This window comes from Miscanthus floridulus, chromosome 10 (genome assembly GCF_019320115.1).
Source record: "Miscanthus floridulus cultivar M001 chromosome 10, ASM1932011v1, whole genome shotgun sequence".
Taxonomy (NCBI): domain Eukaryota; kingdom Viridiplantae; phylum Streptophyta; class Magnoliopsida; order Poales; family Poaceae; genus Miscanthus; species Miscanthus floridulus.
Window position 1 is genome coordinate 87478194 of NC_089589.1, and position 20878 is coordinate 87499071.

Consider the following 20878-nt stretch of genomic DNA (forward strand, 5'->3'; position numbering starts at 1 on the left):
GTTGTCCCGACGATGCGAACCCGACACCAGCCAGTGCACGCCCTCAATGCATCCCACCAGGGACGCATCCGTTCACCAAACACCGCTAGCCGGTAGGCAGCCCTCCGCTGTCCTAGTACATCAATGCCTCGGCCATGGCCACGACGTGCACGACATCATCGACGCTCGGAAATGCGACCATGGTGACAATGGAGAAGCAGCACGCCACGGCTACCATCCTCGACATGGCGGACGCTACGACAACAACGAGGACCGAAGCCCGAGCCATGGCCTGCCAGGTCCTCAGGCCTTCGGTCGGCACATCCTCAGCGCCGCGTTCCCCCTAAGGTATCGACCGCCTACCAACATCCCTAAATATTCTGGCGAAACAAATCCTGGGCTTTGGCTCGAAGACTATTGGCTTGCATGTCAGGCCGGTGGTGCGAGTGATGACAATTTCATTATTCGCAATCTCCCGCTGTTCTTGGCCGATTCGGCGCGAGCATGGCTGGAGCACCTACCATCCAATGCTATTCAGAGTTGGGCGGATCTGATAGAGATCTCCGTGGGCAACTTCCAGGGCACGTACAAACACCCTGGAAACCCATGGGACCCCAAGAACTGCCGCTAGAAGGCCGATGAAACCCTTCGCAGGTACATTCGGCGCTTCTCTCGGCAGTGCAACGAGCTCCCTAACGTCGCCAACGCCGACGTGATAGGAGCCTTTCTGTCCAGAATAACCTGCGAATCCTTGGTCCACAAGCTAGAACACAGAGGCCCGCAGACTACCAAGGAACTCCTAGACATCGCCACCAGTCATGCCTCTAGAGAGGAGGCGGCCGGAGCCATCTTTGATCGCTCCGACAGAAAGATGAGGCGGGACGAGGACGCCGGTGAAGGCGCCTCCAACCGTCCCACCAAATGGAAAAATAAGAAGCAATAGCGCGACAACTTGCTCATGGCCACTGCCAACCGCAAAGGTGGCCGGAAGCCCATGGAGGGCACTCTGAACCACTTCGAGAAAATGCTCGAGGGGCCATGCCCAAACCATGCTTTATCGGCCAAGCATCTATACAAGGATTGCAGCCTCATGAGCAAATACTTGGCCGAGGGCCTTAACAAAGGGGAGCAGGGTAAGGAACCTATTCCCGCCATAGACGATGCAGAGGAGAAGGATGATGCCTTCCCAACACCGATCGGCGCCCTCATGATCTTCGGAGGATCAACAGTCTATGACTCCAAGCGTCGCCAGAAGCTCGCGTGCCGCGAGGTCTATATAGCCAGATCGGCCACGCTAGCCTTCCTCCGATGGTCGGAATCCACCATAACCTTCGACTGGACCAACCATCCAGATGCCATCCCACATCCGGGAAGGTACCCGCTTGTCGTCGATCCGATCATTGGACCAAAGCGGCTCACGAAGGTACTGATGGACGGAGGCAGCGGCCTCAACATCATGTACGCCAAGACGCTTGACGAGATGGGCGTCGATCGAATGAACCTTCTCCCCATCCAGGCGCCTTTCCATGGCGTCGTGCCTAGTAGGCAAGCCGTGCCACTAGGGCAGATCGACCTACCCATCACTTTCGGGGATCGGTCCAATTACCGGACTAAGACCCTCACCTTCGACGTAGTGGGGTTCTCGGGGACTTTCCATGCCATTCTGGGACGACCATGCTATGCAAAGTTCATAGCCATCCCCAATTATACGTACCTTAAGCTGAAGATGCCGGGTCCCCGCGGGGTCATCACCATCGGCACCTCCTTCCAGCGCGCTTATGAGTGTGAGGTCGAATGCTACGGACACGCATCCGCAGTCATCGCCTCCAAAGAACTCACCACCCTTAGGGAAGAGGTTGTTGAAGAGGCACCCAACGTGAAGAAATCAACCGGATCGTGAGGTCCTCTTGGACCCCAGCAGCTCTGAGGGCAAAAAAGTCTGTATCAGGACCGCACTCTCCTCCGAATAGGAAAGCGCACTCGTCGACTTCCTCCGCGACAACAAAGACATCTTTGCGTGGAAACCCTCAGATATGCCGGGCATCCCGAGGGAGGTCACCGAGCATACTCTCCAGATCCTCCCGGGCTCCAAGCCGGTAAAGCAACGCCTATGCCGCTTCGACGAGGAGAAACGCAGGGCCATTGGTGAGGAGATAGCCAAACTGCTGGCCACGGGATTCATTAAGGAAGTATACCACCTAGAGTGGTTAGCGAATCCCGTTCTTGTGCGAAAAAAGAGCGGGAAATGGAGAATGTGTGTCGATTATACCAGCCTCAACAAAGCGTGTCCAAAGGATCTGTTTCCTTTGCCACGAATAGACCAAATAGTCGATTCCACCTCAGGATGCGAAACCCTCTGCTTCCTTGACGCATACTCCAGTTACCACCAAATCGCGATGAAAGAGTCCGACCAGCTCGCGACATCTTTTATCACCCCCTTCGGATCGTTTTGCTACATTTCGATGCCTTTCGGTCTGAAGAATGCTGGGGCAATGTACCAGCGCTGTATGCTCAGTTGCTTTGGAGACCTCATCGGGCGAACCGTTGAGGCCTATGTCAATGACATCGTAGTCAAATCCAAATGAGCTGACCACCTTGTCACCGACCTTGAGCAAACCTTTGCGAAACTCCAGGCAAACAGCATCAAACTCAATCCCAAAAAATGTGTTTTTGGGGTCCCAAGGGGCATGCTGCTCGGCTTCATCGTCTTCGAGCGTGGCATCGAAGCCAACCCGGAGAAAATATCAGCCATCACAAGGATGGGCCCAATCCAAAACATAAAGGGGTTCAGCGGATCACAGGGTGCCTTGCCACCCTCAGCCGATTCATTTCATGCCTTGGCGAATGAGGACTCCCCCTTTATTGACTCCTGAAGAAATCTGACCGCTTCGAGTGGACAGCCGAGGCTCAGAAGGCGCTTGACATGGTTAAGCGATTTTTAACTAAACCTCCGGTCCTAGTGCCTCCATACAACGGAGAATCCCTCCTGCTGTATATATCGGCCACCACCCAAGTGGTTAGCTTCGCCTTAGTAGTAGAGCGAGAGGAAGAGGGGCATGCCTTCAAGGTGCAGGGCCCTATATATTTCATCAGCGAGGTGTTATCCGACTCCAAAACCCGCTACTCCCAAATCTAGAAACTCCTCTACACCGTCCTCATCACCAAAAGGAAGCTACGCCACTACTTCGAGTCACACCCCGTGACAGTAGTGACGTCATTTCCCCTCGGTGAGGTCATCCGTAGCCATGATGCTACAGGAAGAACCGCAAAGTGGGCACTCGAGCTGATGGATCAGGGCATTTCTTATGCCCCCTGAACAGCGATCAAATCTCTGGTACTGGCTGACTTCATCGCAGAGTGGACCGAGGTCCAGATGCCACCAGCAGCCATCGATCAGGAGTACTATACAATGTACTTCGACGGATCGCTGATGAAGAAGGGCGTCAGAGTAGGGCTAGTTTTCGTATCTCCCCTTGGGGTCCACATGAGGTACATGGTTCGGCTCCATTTCCCCTCATCAAACAATACTGCAGAATACGAAGCGCTCATCAACAGCCTATGAATCGCCATCGAGCTAGGCATCTAACACCTCGACGTTGGGGGCGACTCTCAGCTGGTCGTCAACCAGGTCATGAAAGAGTCATGCTGCCCTGACACCAAGATGGAGGCATACTGTCAAGAAGTTTGATGGCTGGAGGACAAATTTGATGGTCTCGAACTCAATCACATCCCAAGGTGCCTCAATGAAGCAGCCGACACGCTTGCAAAAGCAGCGTCCGGTCGAGAGCCAGTCCCGATAGGCGTCTTTGCCAGTGATCAACACAAACCCTCGGTACGCTACGCAGGGTCGGAACAAGCCGACGATGGCCCATCTAGTCCGACCCCAGGGGCTGATCCGCCAATTGCTCTACCTGACCCCGAGGTCATGGAGCTTAAAGAGGACCCAGCAGTAGAGTCCGACCCTCCTGATGACTGGAGAATGCTTTACCTCGACTACCTCCTCCATGACATACTACCGGCAGACAAGACGGAAGCCCGACGGCTTGCACAACGCGCCAAGTCCTTTGTTCTTGTAGTGGGCGAACTCTACAAATGGAGTCACATCGGGATTCTACAACTCTGTATCCCTAGCGAATAGGGAAAACTCCTACTGGGCGACATCCATGGTAGGGTCTGCGGTCATCATGCCGCACCAAGAGCCTTGGTTGGGAATGCATTCCGACAAGGTTTGTACTGGCCCACCGCAGTAGCCGATGCCGAGCAAATTGTACGCACCTGCGAAGGATGCTAGTACTACGCTCGGCAAACACACCTCTTGGCCCAGGCTCTCTAGATGATTCCCATCACGTGGCCCTTCATGGTCTGGGGACTCGACCTGGTTGGGCCACTCAAAAAGGCGCCTGGGGGCTTCACCCACCTGCTTGTCACCATAGACAAGTTTACAAAATGGATTGAAGCTCGACCAATATCCATGATCAAATCCGAGCAAGCTGTGCTCTTCTTCCTCGACATCATCCATCACTTTGGAGTACCGAACTCCATTATCACAGACAATGGCACACAGTTCACCGACAGGAAATTCGTTCAATTCTGTGATGAACAACACATCCGAATCGATTGGGCAGCCATCGCACACCCCTGGACGAACGGGCAGGTCGAGCACGCAAACGGCATGCTCCTTCAAGGCCTCAAACCTAGAATTTTCAATCGGTTGAATAAGTTCGACGCGCGCTGGCTTGCTGAGCTCTCGGTCGTGCTCTGGAGCCTAAGGACGACTCCAAGCTAGGCCACCAGCTACACACCTTTCTTCATGGTCTACGGTTCCAAGGCCATTCTTCCAACGGACCTTGACTATGGAGCGCCAAGAATCAGAGCATACGACGAATAGGGGGCCGAGGCATCCCACCAAGACGCCATGGACTAGCTAGAAGAAGCCCACAATGTCGCCCTCCTCCGTTCGGCTAAGTACCACTAGGCGTTGCGATGGTACCACAGCCAACGGGTGTGGGGTCGAGCCTTCAACGTTGGAGACCTTGTCCTCCATCTTGTGCAGAGTAACAAGGACTGCAACAAACTCTCCCCGCCCTGGGAAGGGCCCTACATCATCGTAGAAGTCCTTCGCCCAGGCGCCTACCAGTTGAAAACCATCAACGGCGAGGTCTTCACTAATGCCTGGAACATTGAGCAGCTACGTCGTTTTTACCCTTAAAATAAGCGTATACTCTTCCTTATCAGTTTTTGTCATAACAAAGCCCCGATCCTTAGTGGCTTCTGACCCCTGCAAATCACGAGGGGTCAGACCTCACTCGGGGGCTGGCATGTGATCGTAACATTTGGCATATGTAATACAAGTATTACGCTTGCAAAAACCTCATGTGTTATATTTACAAACATTCTCTAAGTTTTCCATTCGCCTCATAAACGAGTCCTAAGGGCTAAGGATTTTGGGAACCAATTCTGAGTACAACTGGTAGGACTACGAGACACCCACGCCCCAGCGGCTGCAACCTCTTTGCTCACCAACTCAATCAGAATTGGGTTGCCCACGTTCCTAGCTTATTATGACTTAGACCGTGAGAAGGGTTGGAAAGCACTAAAATCATTTCTACAAAAGGAGAAAGATAAAAAATTGCTTGCCATAAGCAAAAGATGTAAATTTATTCATTTTTTGCACAAATTCGTCACTTACAAAGTGATTTCATTACAAAAAGGAATAATATACTTGTAAATTCAGAGGACTGCTTACTCAGGGGCTTCCCCACAAAGTTATTCAATTACAGTCTCTGCTTAGCTTTACTACAAGTACTACAGCGGTCGCCGCGCCACGCTCTCCATCGGCGACGCCTGAGGCGTGTACATGGGCCAGCTCATCTACTGTGGTCGCCGCGCCACACTCTCCATCGGCGACATCCCACCGCTTCGCAGGATCCTCGAAGGCGCCGTCATCCACAACACCTCCGCCGAGGCGTCCGGGGACTACGCCATCGTCGTCAGCCGCAACCCCGAAAGCGACGCCTCCGCCAGGGCATCCGGGGACTACGCCATCGTCACCAGCCACCACCTTGACAATGGTGTAAAGGTAGGGAACGCCTCCTGCCGAAGGAGGAGCACAGCGAACGATGGCACAGTCGACGACGCACGGCACCCACCGGCGCCTCTTCTCTTTCGGTAGCAGTGACTCCTCGGCAAGGGCGGCATGCACCATCTCATCTACATTGGATAACCTCTGGCTCGACATCACGCTCTGGATTCATGAGCAAATTCGTGAGTTTTCTCTCTCTAGCATTACTCTTCCTCACTCAGGAACCACTGTGATGCACGGACACATTCGGCGGAAAGGAAGAAGAAGGAGAAATAGCGGCTTAGAGGTAGAGGAGGAGGTGGCATGAGAACTCCCCTCCCCCTCCCTATTTAAAGAGGAGGCGCTGTAGCTAAGGAAAGGCGAAAGGTTGGACGAAAAACCCTCTCCCTTTCCCTCTTTAAATACAGAATCAATGCTGATTGATACCTGAGGGGACGCGCTGAAACTGACAGGATGCACCCCGGTCGACGAGGCGTCCCCCCTTGGTCAAACTGAACACTGCCTGGGTATGGCCCGCCACTGACCTGCTCTAGATGGGGCAATTAAGGCGCCCACATAGGCAGACAACCCTTCGCCTCCCCATGCCGGACCACGGGATGATCCGACGATAGGACCTTTTGGATCTCCTGGGCCAGCCATTCGGCCCAGAAGAGACGACAAACAAACATCCAAAGAAAGATAAGCATCTCTGCCTTCTTACTTTACGCATTAAAATTCATTCTCGAGCTTCTGACCCCGTCAAACAGCGGGAACACGAACATCACTTGGGGGCTGCCGAGGATGTCTACCAATCTAGACATCCTCCTCACCCGACCCCCTCCGTACGCTTGAAACTAAGGATGCAAAATACGGGCATAAAACTTTGAGTAAAACTGGACGAACTAGCAGACCCTACGCCTTGGTAGCTACGGTGTTTCTGTTCGCCAGAAAAATCATGCTCAACGCCCCTCGCGTCTCTAGCTTCGACGTCTGCCTTCTCAAGAAGGGTTCGGAGGGGTCCGCCTATAGAATCTCCCCCAAAGGAGAAGCTGTCAGGTTGCCCAAGTTAATTAAATGGCTCGGACCGCCACGGAGATACGAAAAACAAAGAATAGCAATTCTTATACAGGTTACTCCAACCTCATCGTGAACATCAGGGTCCGAACCCCGCACGGACACATCTGGTAGGAGCTTTTCGTCACTCATACCGCCAAGGTAATGTTATCGACCCCGCCTTCATTTTGATTATATTATACATATGCAAAACATCCCAACGCTTCGTGTCGCATCACGAAACGGCCATCGCCTCATTCGATATAGGCGACCATAGGCCGAGGTTCGAAGGTCGGCCTATGAAGGGCTCGAGGCCGCCTCATGCCGAACAGAGCTTGGGAGAAATAACTGAGACATGCCCCAGCGGCCCTGCCCGACCCTGCTCAGAAGAAGACAGGGATGTCTCGACCTTTTCTCATTCGATTCTAACCCTGAGCCAAACCCACAGAATCTCCATCGAGGAGAGACCATTGGGCCATCTGAGCCTATTGAACGGCTCGAGCATCTACCGGGAGGTGGGTTAAGAAGTTGTGGAGTGCCACCAGAGGGCTCTGCTGACCCCATCAGCAAATGATGGACCCAGATTCCACATGAATGTACCCGTTAGTGAGCTCATTGAGTGCGATACTCGAGCCGTCGAGGCAAGTGTCGTTTACTCAGCCCCTCCGATTGTGAAAATCGAGGACGGGGTAACACACAAATTACGGCTGACCCCTATTAGACCCTAACAAGGCCCGAGGGCTCGAGCCAATCAATATAGGGACACAGGTTCAAAGGCCCCACCTTGCCGAGCCCATAGAGTCCTTAGTTGGGGATTTCTGTTGGAAGACAGGGCGGGGAATATTGCAATGTCATCCAAGGACTTCGTCGACCCTGTCACCAAAACCACAGTTCCGATCTCCAGTAACCCCCGACCCCAGCAAATGCAGGGGGTCGGACCTTACTCGGGGGCTGGTTAAGGTATGGCTACCTCCATTCTTTCTTTTGAAACAATCTCCTCGCATCAAGACCAGCGGCAAGATTCAGAGGAACAGATTGGTAAGATCGCAAAAAATCAAACAAAATGAAATTACGACGCAAAATCACGAAACCGCGTCCAGACTCGAAAAATACCGACACTTGTCCACATATTACATATGAGTTGTTCTCAAAATTATTCAACTAACTACTCCCATGAAGGGAGAACCATCTCTTTCAGATTATCCGCCAGGTTTTTCGTAAGGGGAGCAACCATCTTCTCCATTTCCTCCAGCTCATCATCCTCATAGGTGGATGGGAAACCTTCGCTCATCACCTTCAGGTTGATTTCCTTCTCGTAATGGGCATGGGCAATGGTGAAGGCCTGGGTGATCCCGGCATGGAAGGCACTCTCCCCAAGCTGGCCCACCCGAGCCGTGATACCTGCGGCACGAGCCATGAGCGGGCTGGTCTCCACCGGCTCCACCACCTTCAGGGCATTAAAGACCACCCCGACCGCAGCTTGCAGAAGATCGTGCTCATCGCTCTCAACCTGAAGGGCCCTTCATGCATAGGCAGCCTCTTTTTCTAGCTTGATGGAGACGTTTTTGGCGCTCAACCTTCGGCTCACCGCATCACTAAGCTCCGCACGGAGAGAGCGGACCACCTCGATGTCCTCGTCCACCTTCTGCTGAAGGGCCATGGCCCTACTCTCGGCCTTCCACCGGAGGTCCCGCTCTATCTCCAGCTCCTTTAGGACTTCACCGGCCTTCTCATTAGCCATGACATTCCTCTGCAGCAGCTCATCTCGCTCCTTTTGGAGCCTGGCGATCTCCTCCCCATCCAGCTTGGACCTCACCGACAAATCCTCAAACATCCCATGGGCCTCCTCCGTGTCTTGACGCGCCTGGGCCTCCCGCTCCTGGGCGGCAGCAAGCTGTGCAGCCATGTCTGCTCGCAGCCGGGCCTCCTCGGAGAGGCGATCCCACTCCGTCTTCTGCTCGTGGAGGAATCAGGATTTATTCCAGCTACGAGCAACAAGAACCTAAAGAGGAAGAAGACTGGTATCAAAAATGCGAAAACACAAAAACATGCGAAGAAGGAAGAAAATCAAGCGGATACCTGGGTAGTAGGAACAACAATTTCATGCAGGGCTCCTCTGGCCTAGTCCAGGGCCTCCAGCATGGTCGAAATTCCGATGTCAAGACCCTCCCGCTCCATGCTCTCGGAATGATCATCGAGCGAGAATAGAGCTGACGTCGAGTCCTGGGCGGCCATCCACTGAAGCGGCGGTTCCCCCCGCATGGGGGAGCGGCTTCCTCCTGACAAAGGGGCCAGGGGCGGCTCCCTCCTGACCCTATGCGGCACCACCGCCGCACTCAAGGACCCTCCTCCGTCTGGGCCACTTCGAGCGTCACGGGCGGATCCACCTGGGCCCCCGGTGGCGCGGATTGCACTACGCCCTCGAGTGCCACCACGACCGCGCCTGGCTGATCCTAGCTTGGCGCGGTCACGACCACCTCCACCGGTGGTATGCGGCCCTCGGCCGGCTATACCACGTCCACCATGGAGGAGGCCGCCTGCTCAGTAACCTCCACGGGCGTGGGTGCCACCACAGACGCCGTCGGGTTGGCCAACACAGATCCAATGTCGGCACCACTCCCGCCCGAAATAGGGGTGACGCCAAGCGACGCCATCTGTCCCACTTGAATGGTGAGACTCTTCTTGGGCGCCAGCCCTAGGGGGTGACCCATCCGCAAGAACCTACACAAAGGTAATAACCATTAGCTTAAAATAGAAATGGAAAAAACAATGAAAACAGGGGAATCAGCAGCTCATGTTGATGTCCTCGGCCGGCGAAAGCGTTTTGGGGACAGATCCCTAGATCCCTGCCCTGACTCATCTAGGCAGGACCGTTTTGAGCCTACCCCCTGCTCCGGGGCAGGGGGGCTCACCTTGTGGGGCGCGGCACCAGAGCCGCTCCCCTCCATCGTCTCATGGGGCACGGCACCAGAGCCGCTCCCCTCCCTCGTCGCCTCAGGGTCAGCAGCGGTAGGCCCGCTTTCCACCATCCACCGGTCCTCAACCGGCACACCGTGCGAAGCGGCAGACTCGCCGGCCTCCACCGACCTCACCGATTCACTTTCCTCCGCGTGGAACGGGAAGGGTCCCTACATGGACGGGTGGCCACTTGTCAGCATGTCCTCGTCCTCCAGGACGTCCCAATCCACACCGACGGCTACCTTGTCGTCATCGTCATCGTTGTCATCCTCACTGCTCACGTCCTCTCCCCGATCTCGTGCCTCCTGCTTCAGTCGTTTCGCCTTCTTCATCTCCTCCCTTGCTTTCTTGTCCCGCTCAGCCGCAAGTCGATTCGCCGCCGCCACGGCCTTGTCCTTCGGCAACGGAACCGGACTATCCTTAAAGACTAGCCCCCTCGGCTGGTCCCAACGTCACAAAAGCAAGTGTTAAAAAATGGAGATTTAGGAAAAAGAAAAGAGCACGGGAGAAGAGGGCTTACGAATTCAAAGAACCCAGGTTCTGGCCGCATTGGGGGATGTCCGGGCACCGGGTATACAATGTCGAGGACGCTGCCTTTGGAATCCTTCGTCGGCTCCGTCGCCTCTTTAATGCGCTGCGCCACTTCTGAAAAAGGGAGTGCCTCATCGACAAGCACCGTCCCCTCGAATGACATTCTGGGCATCATCCGATGTAGGGGAACCGCGCGCGCCATCAGCGGCGCCACCCTCCTCGCATGATAGGCGCCGATAATCCCTGTCCCCTTTACGCCCTGATCCTTCAGGGATTGAAGGGTGGAAAGAAGGTCAGAGAGGTGTTTCTTGTCTTTGGACTGGATGCCCCAGCTCCATGACTCCGGAGCCTCTTCGATAAGGCGTCCAGTGTACCTCGGTAGGGTGGCACTCGCATCATCCCTAACATAAAACCACTGCGAGTGCCATCCCTTGTTGGATGTCGCCAGACGCATGTATGGGTATCCCCTCGACCGGGTATGGCGCAGATGAATGCTGGCACATCCCATTGGCGCGTTCACATCTTTTCCCCCAATCTTCCTCTTCGACAAACTAATGTTAAAGAAATACCGCCACAGATCAAAATGGGGATCGATCCCCAGGAAACCCTCGCACAGGGCAACAAATGCTGCCATGTGTTGAACCCCGTTGGGAGTTAGATGCTGCAACTCCACCTCATAATAATCCAGCAGCCCTCAAAGGAATCTATGCGCGGGTACCGCGAATCCCCGCTCATGGAAGATGGCAAAAGAAACGACATACCCTTCGGGCGGCACCGGCTCACCCTCGTCGCCAGGCAGCAGCCACTCCTGGACGGCGGACAGCGGGCGGAGAAGGCCACGACGGACGAGGCCCTCCAAACGCCGTGGGGTGATGCTAGATCTGCCCCACAACTCCATCAAAACAATTGGGGAGAAAGGTGGGCGCGAACTCGACGGCAGCTACAGGGCAGGCACAAGCTTGACGACGGCGGCGACATGGATGCAAGCCGGCTAACAGTGGCGGCGTGGGCGTAGGAGGCTAGGGCGATTGGCGACGGGTGTTTTGAGACGTAGAGATAAGGGAGCGAAATACGGAACCATGGGGGCGAACCCCGTGGTTTTATAGGGGCGACGGACGCAAGAAGGGCAACCGTCCGCCTTGATCTCCGGGCCTACCATGCGCCCCGCCGTGTCATGTCGTGGGACACGCACGCGCAGTCCCTATCCTCTCACCCCAAAAATCACGGTGGACGGTTCGCCTTCCCCAGGCGAATCCGGACTCTCTACCCACCTGGGAAACGCAAGCCACGAAGACCTTTTTTCTCTTTGGCCCACCTAGGACCCAGAAGCTCGACGGTCGGCCCAACTGAGGAAGGGTCCGCGACCGATCCGAAATCAAGGGCGCAAGCACCAGTTAGGTCAGCCCTGAATGAGTTCCCCGCGAATGGGATGCCACGATCCCCTCGGGAAAACATCCAGTTGGCGAAAACTAAGTCCTTCAGCCTTACCCGCGAAGGGACCAATACAACCCCCCCGGGTGACTACTCGAATCACCCGGGGGCTCGGGGGCTACACCCATCGGGTGCGCTCGCGCGCACCCTTCGGCAAAGTAACTTCGACGAAATCAAAAAACACCCTCCAGGCGGTTCTACTCGAATCACCTAGAGGCTCGGGGGCTACTGTCGGGGACCTAATACCGGGGTACCCCAGAAGGTGGAACCAATAACCACCGAACGTGAAAAACTTCTGGACGCATAAGAGCGCCGTTTCATCCCTTGTTCGAATGACAGGAGTTTGGTTCCACCTCGCCCGACGCCTTTTGAGATAGCTCTGCCTCGCCCGAGGGCTCAGGGCTAATCTCCGTCTCGCCCGATGCCTTTAGGGCGGGCTCAGTCTCGCCCAAGGGCTGAGGGATCGATTCCGCCTCGCCCGACCCCAGAGGGGTAGGGTCGGTCTCGCCCAAGAGATAGGGATTGGTCTTCGTTTCGCCCGACGGCAAGGAACGAGCCTCACCCTGCTCCATATCTAAAGACTGGATTCATCTTACCTGACAACTTCTCCCCGTTCCCTCAAGATGATAGGTACAGGGCAAGACAAGACGTTCGGGTCAACCATAGCTCCAAGGACCATACCCTGCGCCCTGGCAGGAAAAGTACTGCCAGGGGATGACGGGATAGGTGTTTTAGACCCTTCTGGGCGCCGCAGAGCCCGAAAGGTTGTACAGCTGCATGCTCCTCGCCCTATAGAGTTGTAGGCGCCGCCTTCAGCCCTGGAACACGGAACCCGACGAAGATATACGACAACCGCTACGCTCCAGAAAAGGATTTGCTATCTCCACGAATGACGGATATTCTGTCACCACGCTATGGACCCGAGGGAGCGGCGCCCGCTTCCCAACCCCTCAGGTCCGCCAAGTCAGAAGGCCTTGACCACGGCGTTACGCCGGACCCCGACCCCTCGTCCCTCCGACGAAGACTCACAGGAACCAGAAGGCGTGCGGAGCAAGGCTAGGAGAGGCTAATAAGTCAAAATCACTGTACTACAGCCCATACCCTGCGTAGGGCAGCGTTCTGTAATCAACCTGACATTCTACAGAGATATCGACAGTATTGTAGGCACTTATCTTCCTTCGCACTCATCAGGATAAAGAATGAGGCCAGGTAGACGTGAGCCACAAGATTAGGTAAAGCCCTCATCCTTGTAAAGCCAGCCCCTTCATCTATGAAAGGGGAGGCGCTTCTCCCATCAAAGGGGGGGACTGGGGACCGAACAAGAACACACACCTACACACAGTCAAGCTGCCACAAAGCTCTTGACCTCCTTTCAACCCTTCCATCAAAGACTTGGGACCAATTCCTCTCTCGATCGTTTATACCCCTTACTACAGATCGTTCACGGTGCTAATAACACGAGCAGCAACAAACTGGACGTAGGGACATTTGGCCCGAACCAGTATAAATCTCGTATCCTTTAGCGCACCATCCGAGCCCAACGCACATTACTATAAATTTACTTGCCGGTGCTCGTACGAAACACCGACAGTTAGCTTTTCACCCTAGAAGCTCTCAGCTAATAGGTATTTTCGGCATGATCTCATATGTGTTTGATTGAAAATTGAAAAATTATAATCTTTTATTATGGAACATGATATAGTTATATATTTGTGATTAAATGTACAGATGAATTTTATCTCTTATTGCAACATAGCAGGCAGGCAAGTCTAGCGGCGACGTATATATGTACGGTCTACCTTGCTATATGGATGTAGACTGTAGAAGTGATAAAGCTTTAGCGAGGTTAGTCGTCAGACGGTAGTCGTGCCGCCAGCTCCAATGGCGATTTCTCGAATAACGGGGATTTCTTGAACTATGGGGATTTCTCTGGTGGTGTTGTGGTTACTGGAAACGTCGTCAGTGCGGAGGCCGGCGTGAGTCAGGATGGCCCAGATATGGGTGATGAACTCGCCGCCGTTGGCCAGCGCCAGCGCGTGCGCGTCCACGCCCCCGGACGGGGCGCGCGCCACGAAGACGAGCAGTTCTGCCCACAGCTGCAGCAGCATCTCCCACACCCTCTCATGGCCCGCGTGCGCCGACGTGCAGCTGACGGTCGCACGCTCAAGCTCCTTGGCCAGCATCACGCCCTTCTCCATCGCCGTGGATTCCCCGAGGCCCCCACGGTGGAACCCCGCGGCCATCAGTCGGTCCCGGCGTTTCGTGGTGGTGAGGCAAACCCGGAAGAAGCCGTCGATCTCCGCCCTGATGCCCCTGTAAGCCTTCTCTGTCCACGACTGGTCGTCCGGCAGGAGCCCCGGCTCGTAGGCCACCAGGTACGCGCAGTACCTCGACAGCGTCACGGCCGCCTCGCCTGCGGGCGGCAGCGGGTGCTCCTCCGTGTCGTCCCTCGCCTCGAGCAGCGTCGTCGCCAGGTGCCACACCAGGATCACCGTGGCGGCGCCCCCGGCCTCGTCGCACGCCCACTCGAGCTGCTCGAATCCCAAAGCGCCATTGCTGCGGCGCCGCAACGCCTCCCTGCCATTGCTGAATTGTCCTCCCTGGCCGTCGACGGCGCGGTCAAGGACGAGCTTGAGGACCTCGACGATGGCCTTCTTGGCCTCGGCGGTGACGGCTACATCGGGGAGCCCGACAAGGCGCCTCTTCAGCAGGCGGGAGAGCAGCACCCAGACCCGGCGCGGATGGAGCTGGTGGAACTTGAGGAGGGTGAACTGGTGCACCTTGATGACGGGGCGGGAGCGTTTCTTGATCCACAGGGCAGCCTTGACGGCGTTGCGGACGCAGGCGCGCTTCCGCAGGTCCGGTTTGGCGGCGTAGTTGCAGAGCACCGACGCGAGGTGCCAGTCGGAGAGCAGGTACTGCACGAACTCGTAGGTCTCGACGGTGAAGAGGGTGAGCGTCAGCAGGAAAGTGATGATGAGGTCGGAGGAGGAGAGCACCATGGCGATGAGGAACGACGCCTGGTGGACGAAGCACCTGTACTGGAGGACCATGTCGGCGGACAGTGCCACGAGGCCGCGGAAGAAGGACGCCAGGACGTGGAATATGCGGCCGTTGCCGGTGACTAGCAGCACGGCGACGCAGTAGAAGAGGATGAAGAGGATGGAGAAGGCGAAGTTGGCAGCGAAGAGCTTGGGATTGGGCAGCGCCAGCGGGATGATGGCCTGGTAGTACTCGTCCAGGAACGTGAGCTCCTGCTCCACCACGTCGAAGGTCCGCTCCGCGCCGAGCTCCTCGAGGATGCCGTAGCGCACGAGGTCGCGCGCCTGGTCCGTGCAGGCCTCAACCATGGCGTGGCCCTCCATCCTTCGGCGGAGCAGCTTGAAGAGGGCCAGGCCCAGGCACGTGTCCTGCAGCCTGAGCTTACGCCGCTCGTGGTACCGGAACACTGGGTCACTCTCGGCGAGCTGCCAGACGTCGCACACGCGGACCAGCTTCGTCGTCGCGGTCACCGCCACCTCCTCCGTCTCCACAAGCACGTCGTCGTGTCGGTGGTCACGCTGGCGGGCGAGGATGTTGTCGATCTCCGGGAGCCGGAAACCGCAGGGCGCCTCCTCGCGATCCAGCTGGCTCTCCCCCATCACCACGTAGTTACATGTACGAAGGACGGGAATATCTTGTTCTTGATGTTGACCAACGAGATGCTGCTGTCTGGCACGGACGAGGTGCGCCATGTAGCCGGAGACGAGGCTGGCGTTCTTGGCGAGGTCGAAGGAGCGCTTGGCGAGCTCGATGCAGGTGGCCCGCTTGCAGAGCTTGGTGACGCTGAAGATCCAGAGGATGACGAAGAAGGAGTTGAGGACGGCTCCGCGATCGTGTTGTTCATTCGAGTAGATGAGGTAGCCGATCCACACCATGCGCGCAGCCTCCTCAACGGCGTCGAAGAAGGAGTAGCGCCCGACGCCGCGCGCGAAGGCGTCGCCCTCGGGGGCCACCATGGCGTACACCTTCTTGCGGAGGAGCTCGACGAGGAGCATCCAGAGGAGGATGAGGTCGGCGCGCGCGGGGGCGTCCTTGGAGCGGGCCTGGGAGTACATGTAGGACATGAGGGGCAGGAAGAGCGCGAAGGAGGCGCGGAAGAAGATGCGCGTCGCGGTCGAGTGGCCGCGGTGCCGCCCGGAGAGGCGCGCCAGGATGCAGAGCACGAAGAGCGCCGCGCCGAGCATGGTCATGAGCACCGTGGTGGTCACCATGAGCCTCTCGGTGCTGCGCAGGTCGCTGGACACCGTGAAGTTGGCCACCAGCGTGGCGGCCGGCGTGGTGCATCCCGTCTTGTTCACCAGCAGCGGAAAGGTTGTCATGGTGAAGTTATAGTCTGGTGCGCCACCGCCGGCCGCCGCAGCCCTGCTGTAGAATAGGAGCGCCATGGCTGAAGGCGATGGAGCGCCACAGGTGTACCCTGGTGTGAGGTGTCTGGTGACGAGCTCACTACCAGCTGATAACCCTGACGAGGATGATGATGCTGAGCGCGCTGCGTTTGCATAATGACTGACGCCCGTATACCTGTTTATAAGTACTAGCTGGATTGAAGGCCGGATTCTTTGCTTCCATATGGTTTGCTGCCATGCTGGTTGTTCACACCTTACACAGGTGCTAGCTGCTAGGCATGCATCGGCATGGATTCGGAGCTCGTACATCCCTAGCTTGTGATGAATCAGCTCAGCGTGATGAAAACAAGCAAAGCAGACAAGAGTGCATGGATTCGGAGCTCGTACAGCCCTAGCTTGTGATGAATCAGCTCAGCGTGATGAAAACAAGCAAAGCAGACAAGAGTGACAATGACAAACCTTGGGCTGGAAGATGGAACCCGCGGCATCTGCTTGGTTTAACTTTTTTGTGTACGGAGACGGAGCTGATTTTGCCCAAGCATCTGTGTGTGCTGGTTGCCAACGCGAACACAGAAAACATCCATTTTATTCATCAATGGCTCTTCTCTAGCGATGTCGAGAACACGATGCAAGATTAGGACGACAAGCAAAGACCATCATGCTTTAGCATCAGATAGCCGGCCTGTTCGCTGGTTGGTTTCTCGGCTGGTTTGAGCTGACTGGTGCTGGTTTATTGTGAGAGGAAAACACTGTTGGCTGGCTGGTTTGGGCTGGCTGAAACCAACAAGCGAACAGGCTGAGCATCTGATCCTTGAGACAATCCCAGCTAGCCTTGCTTAGGTTCCGCGCGACATACAACTGTGTGTTTCAGCCAAAGTCAGCACATGGTTGTTGGCTGTCTAAAAAACACACGAATTCCAACAGAAAAAAACCATGTGTTTTAGGAGAAGCTAGCACATGATTGTTGGCTGTCTAAAAACATACAAATTACAAAAGGAAAAAAAAACCATGTGTTTTAGGAGAAGCTAGCACACAAATTTCATCAGACAAAAAAGACCCACGCAGACCAGATCTGTTGTTGTTTGTTAGATGTAAGTTCTGTGCAATTAAAAAACCCAATAACTAAGATGAAAGAGAGATACCCACTAAACATGTAGCAGCCCATAAACCCAATAAATAGGAATTTCATACACTACCGGAGATCGGCTCTTTGCCGAGTGCCAAGTGGTTTGCCAAGTGTTGTTTTTCGGGTACTCGGCAAAGACGCCTTTGCCGAGTGTTTTTTTACACTTGGCAAAGAATCTCTTTGCCGAGTGTTTTTTTTGACACTCGGCAAAGAATCTTTTGGCCGAGTGTTTTTTTTATACTCGGCAAATAAAATTTCAAAGCATATTTTGAAGTAGTAAATTATATCAAATGAAAAAAATTTCAACTACAAAGTTGTATAACTCATCAAGATGTACAATGTTTGGTTTAGTCTTTTCTTCATATGACAAAGTGAAAGTAAATTTGTTCACAAATCTAACATATCTCTCTTGTAGTTTATGAAACTACAAGAGAGATATATAAGATTTGTGAACAATGTTAGAACGACCATGTCGGATGAACAGATGATTAAACAACCAAAATCAACTTTGTATATCTCGAAAAGTTATGAAACTTTATAATTGGTAACTTTTTGATTTGAAATCATCTTGTCATGCAAAACTGTGTTTGAATTTAAAAAATTTAAAATTTGAATTTTCGAACGACCTCGGATGGAAAAACAACCAAAATAAACTCTGTAGATCTCGAAAAGTTATGAAACATTTTGGTTGACAACTTTTTGATTTGAAATCATCTTGTCATGCAAAACTATGTTTGAATTTCAAAAATTTAAAATTCGAACTTTTTAAACGACCTCGGATGGAAAAACAACCAAAATAAACTCTGTAGATCTCGAAAAGTTATGAAACATTGTAGTTGTCAACTTTTTGATTTGAAATCATCTTGTCATGCAAAACTGCGTTTGAATTTCAAAATTTTGAAATTCAAATTTTGTAAACGACCTCGGATGGAAAAACTTCCTAAACTAAAAGTGTAGATCTCGAAAAGTTATGAAACTTTGTAGTTTACAACTTTTTTATTTGAATTCGTTTAGGGCCTCAAACAAGCAATTTACATTCGCTTTAGTATAATATGTTGGGAACTAAAACGGAATCCAGACACAAAAGACAGTGTGGTGTAGTGGTAGAGGAGGTTCATGCGTAGGGGAGGTTGCGGGTTTGAATTCCGTCGGTCGCGTTGCTGCGAATTTTACGCGAAAAATGCCGGAGATGGGCGGGCGCTGACCGGTGGGGGCCTCCACCGATTAAAAAAATTTCCATTTTTTTTCCATTTTTTCCCATTTTTTTGGGTTTTTTTTGTTCCAACTTTGCCGAGTGTCCGACAAAAAACACTCGGCAAAGACACCTTTACCGACCCATTTTTTGCCGAGTGTCCTATACCGAGTGCAGCACTCGGCAAAGCCTTCGTCGAGTGCATATTGGGCTTTGCCGAGTGCCCATGGCACTCGGCAAAGCCACTGAGTCCGGTAGTGATAGGAATATAACATGTATACTTGGAAAAGAAGCAAAGAAAATAGAGAAAATGATCTACGTGGAGATCAGAGCAGGGGAAAGGAGAAAACAACCAGCAGATCAAAGATGATCTCCTCTGCGTGGGGGCAAGTAGAGCAGAGGAAAGGGGCAAGCAACCAACAGGTTGAAGGGGAACCACGAACCTCAACAGCCAAGGTAAGCACACCGACTTTCTCATGAAGATGTAATCCAAGACTGCTAGTATTTGCTGCAACCAAATTCAAGAATCAGAATTACAGATTCACAAATTAAGGAACTCAGGAAACAAAAATACAAAATACCAAAAAATAAATTGCACATTTCAAATAATGCAACTGGTATTTGCTGCTAATGCAATTATATTAATTAAACAAGCATTTTTGGATGTTGGAATCAAGGGTACAAGACAGGAGCAAATATCAGAGCCACAATATCATATTCAGAATTCTGAGAAAGTGCAAGGATACAACAACAATGATGTTAACACCAAGGACATGTATGAGGTAAAATAACTCCTAATTTAAAATGTAGTCATAAACAATAAAAATATGTCAACTACTGAATTCTATATTTTGCTGCAACATTCATTTGGTTCCCTAATGCATTTGATACAAGCACCAGTCCAGTTTGATCAATTACTTGAGGTAAAAAACACATTTCATAGATGCAATAAAAAATTAAGAAGATTTGATAAAAAGCAAAATAAGTACTCAGGTGCTCTCTTTTTTTATGAAGCAGTGTATGTATATGACAGCAAGCAAAGTTGATGATTATCCAACATCAATGAACTCACATGGTACAAAAGTAATGAAGGCAGTGCAGTTAGCTCCATATCAAGTATTTGGAGGCACAAATTGTTTCACTGATCATTTCTATAGATACAAAAAGGTAAGCAAAATCATTGTTTACTCCCAGGAAAGCCAAGATAAAAAGGTTGTTTGTCAACTAAAATATATTTCAATGCAGGAAGGCTTCACTGAACTTATGATGGAACATATTAGGAACTCTCATGAAGATAATCAAACTGACTGGAATACGCAAGTAAAATTTATAAATACTAGTATAAAAAAATTACAATTCAGACATATGTAAATTACACACATATGTGCAATGTAAATTCAGCATAACATGTGAAGCACAAAATATTATGCAGATTATGGAGAATGTGTAAGTTTTGACATGACATATATGACCAACCGATACAACTTACCTTTTGCACCATTTGTTGTAATCACAGGACATGGGCAAAGTTGCCCTTTCGGATGTGGTTTCCTGCACGATGAGATAGTGGACATTTTTAAGTGGGTATTTCAAACTTTCCTTGAAGCAATGGGAGGAAAACACCCTTAAACGATTATCACAGACCAAGACATGGCGATGAAATCAGTAATAGAGCAAGTCTTCATAAGCACAAAACACAGAAATTGCTTGTTCCACATAAAGACCAAATGCTACAATAAGAATATCAAGTTGTTTGCAGCAAACGAAGGACTATATGAAGACTTTGAAGATATAGTGAACAATAGTCTAACAGTGAAAGAATTTAAACGACTTTGAAAGAGAATGATTGAGGAAAGAAACCTTCAAGGGAATAACTACTTTTTCAAAATATGGGAAATGAGGAAAAGGTTTATCCCGGTCTACTACAAAAATGACTTCTTCCCTTTCATACAGACCACATCCAGGAGTGATGCAACAAATGCTGGGTTCAAAGACAATGTAGGGCCAACCTATAGTATCATTAGCTTTCTGAAAGAGTACAATCGGATTGTTGATACCATAAATCGAGCAGAAAGGCTGGAGGATAGCTATAGCAAGCAGAAAAGGCCAAAGGAATTTATATTTGGCTACAGAATAAAGCAGCAGGCACAACAACTATA

At 52.5% G+C, this 20878-nt stretch overlaps 1 protein-coding gene across 1 annotated transcript; it reads right to left on the minus strand.

Moving 5' to 3' along the window:
• Window positions 1-13849: 13849 nt before the first annotated feature.
• On the minus strand, window positions 13850-16482 carry LOC136485024 (uncharacterized). The gene has a single exon (XM_066481973.1). It carries the CDS (start codon window positions 16438-16440, stop codon window positions 13867-13869), a length of 2574 nt encoding a protein of 857 aa, XP_066338070.1. The 5' UTR covers window positions 16441-16482; the 3' UTR covers window positions 13850-13866.
• Window positions 16483-20878: the final 4396 nt, after the last annotated feature.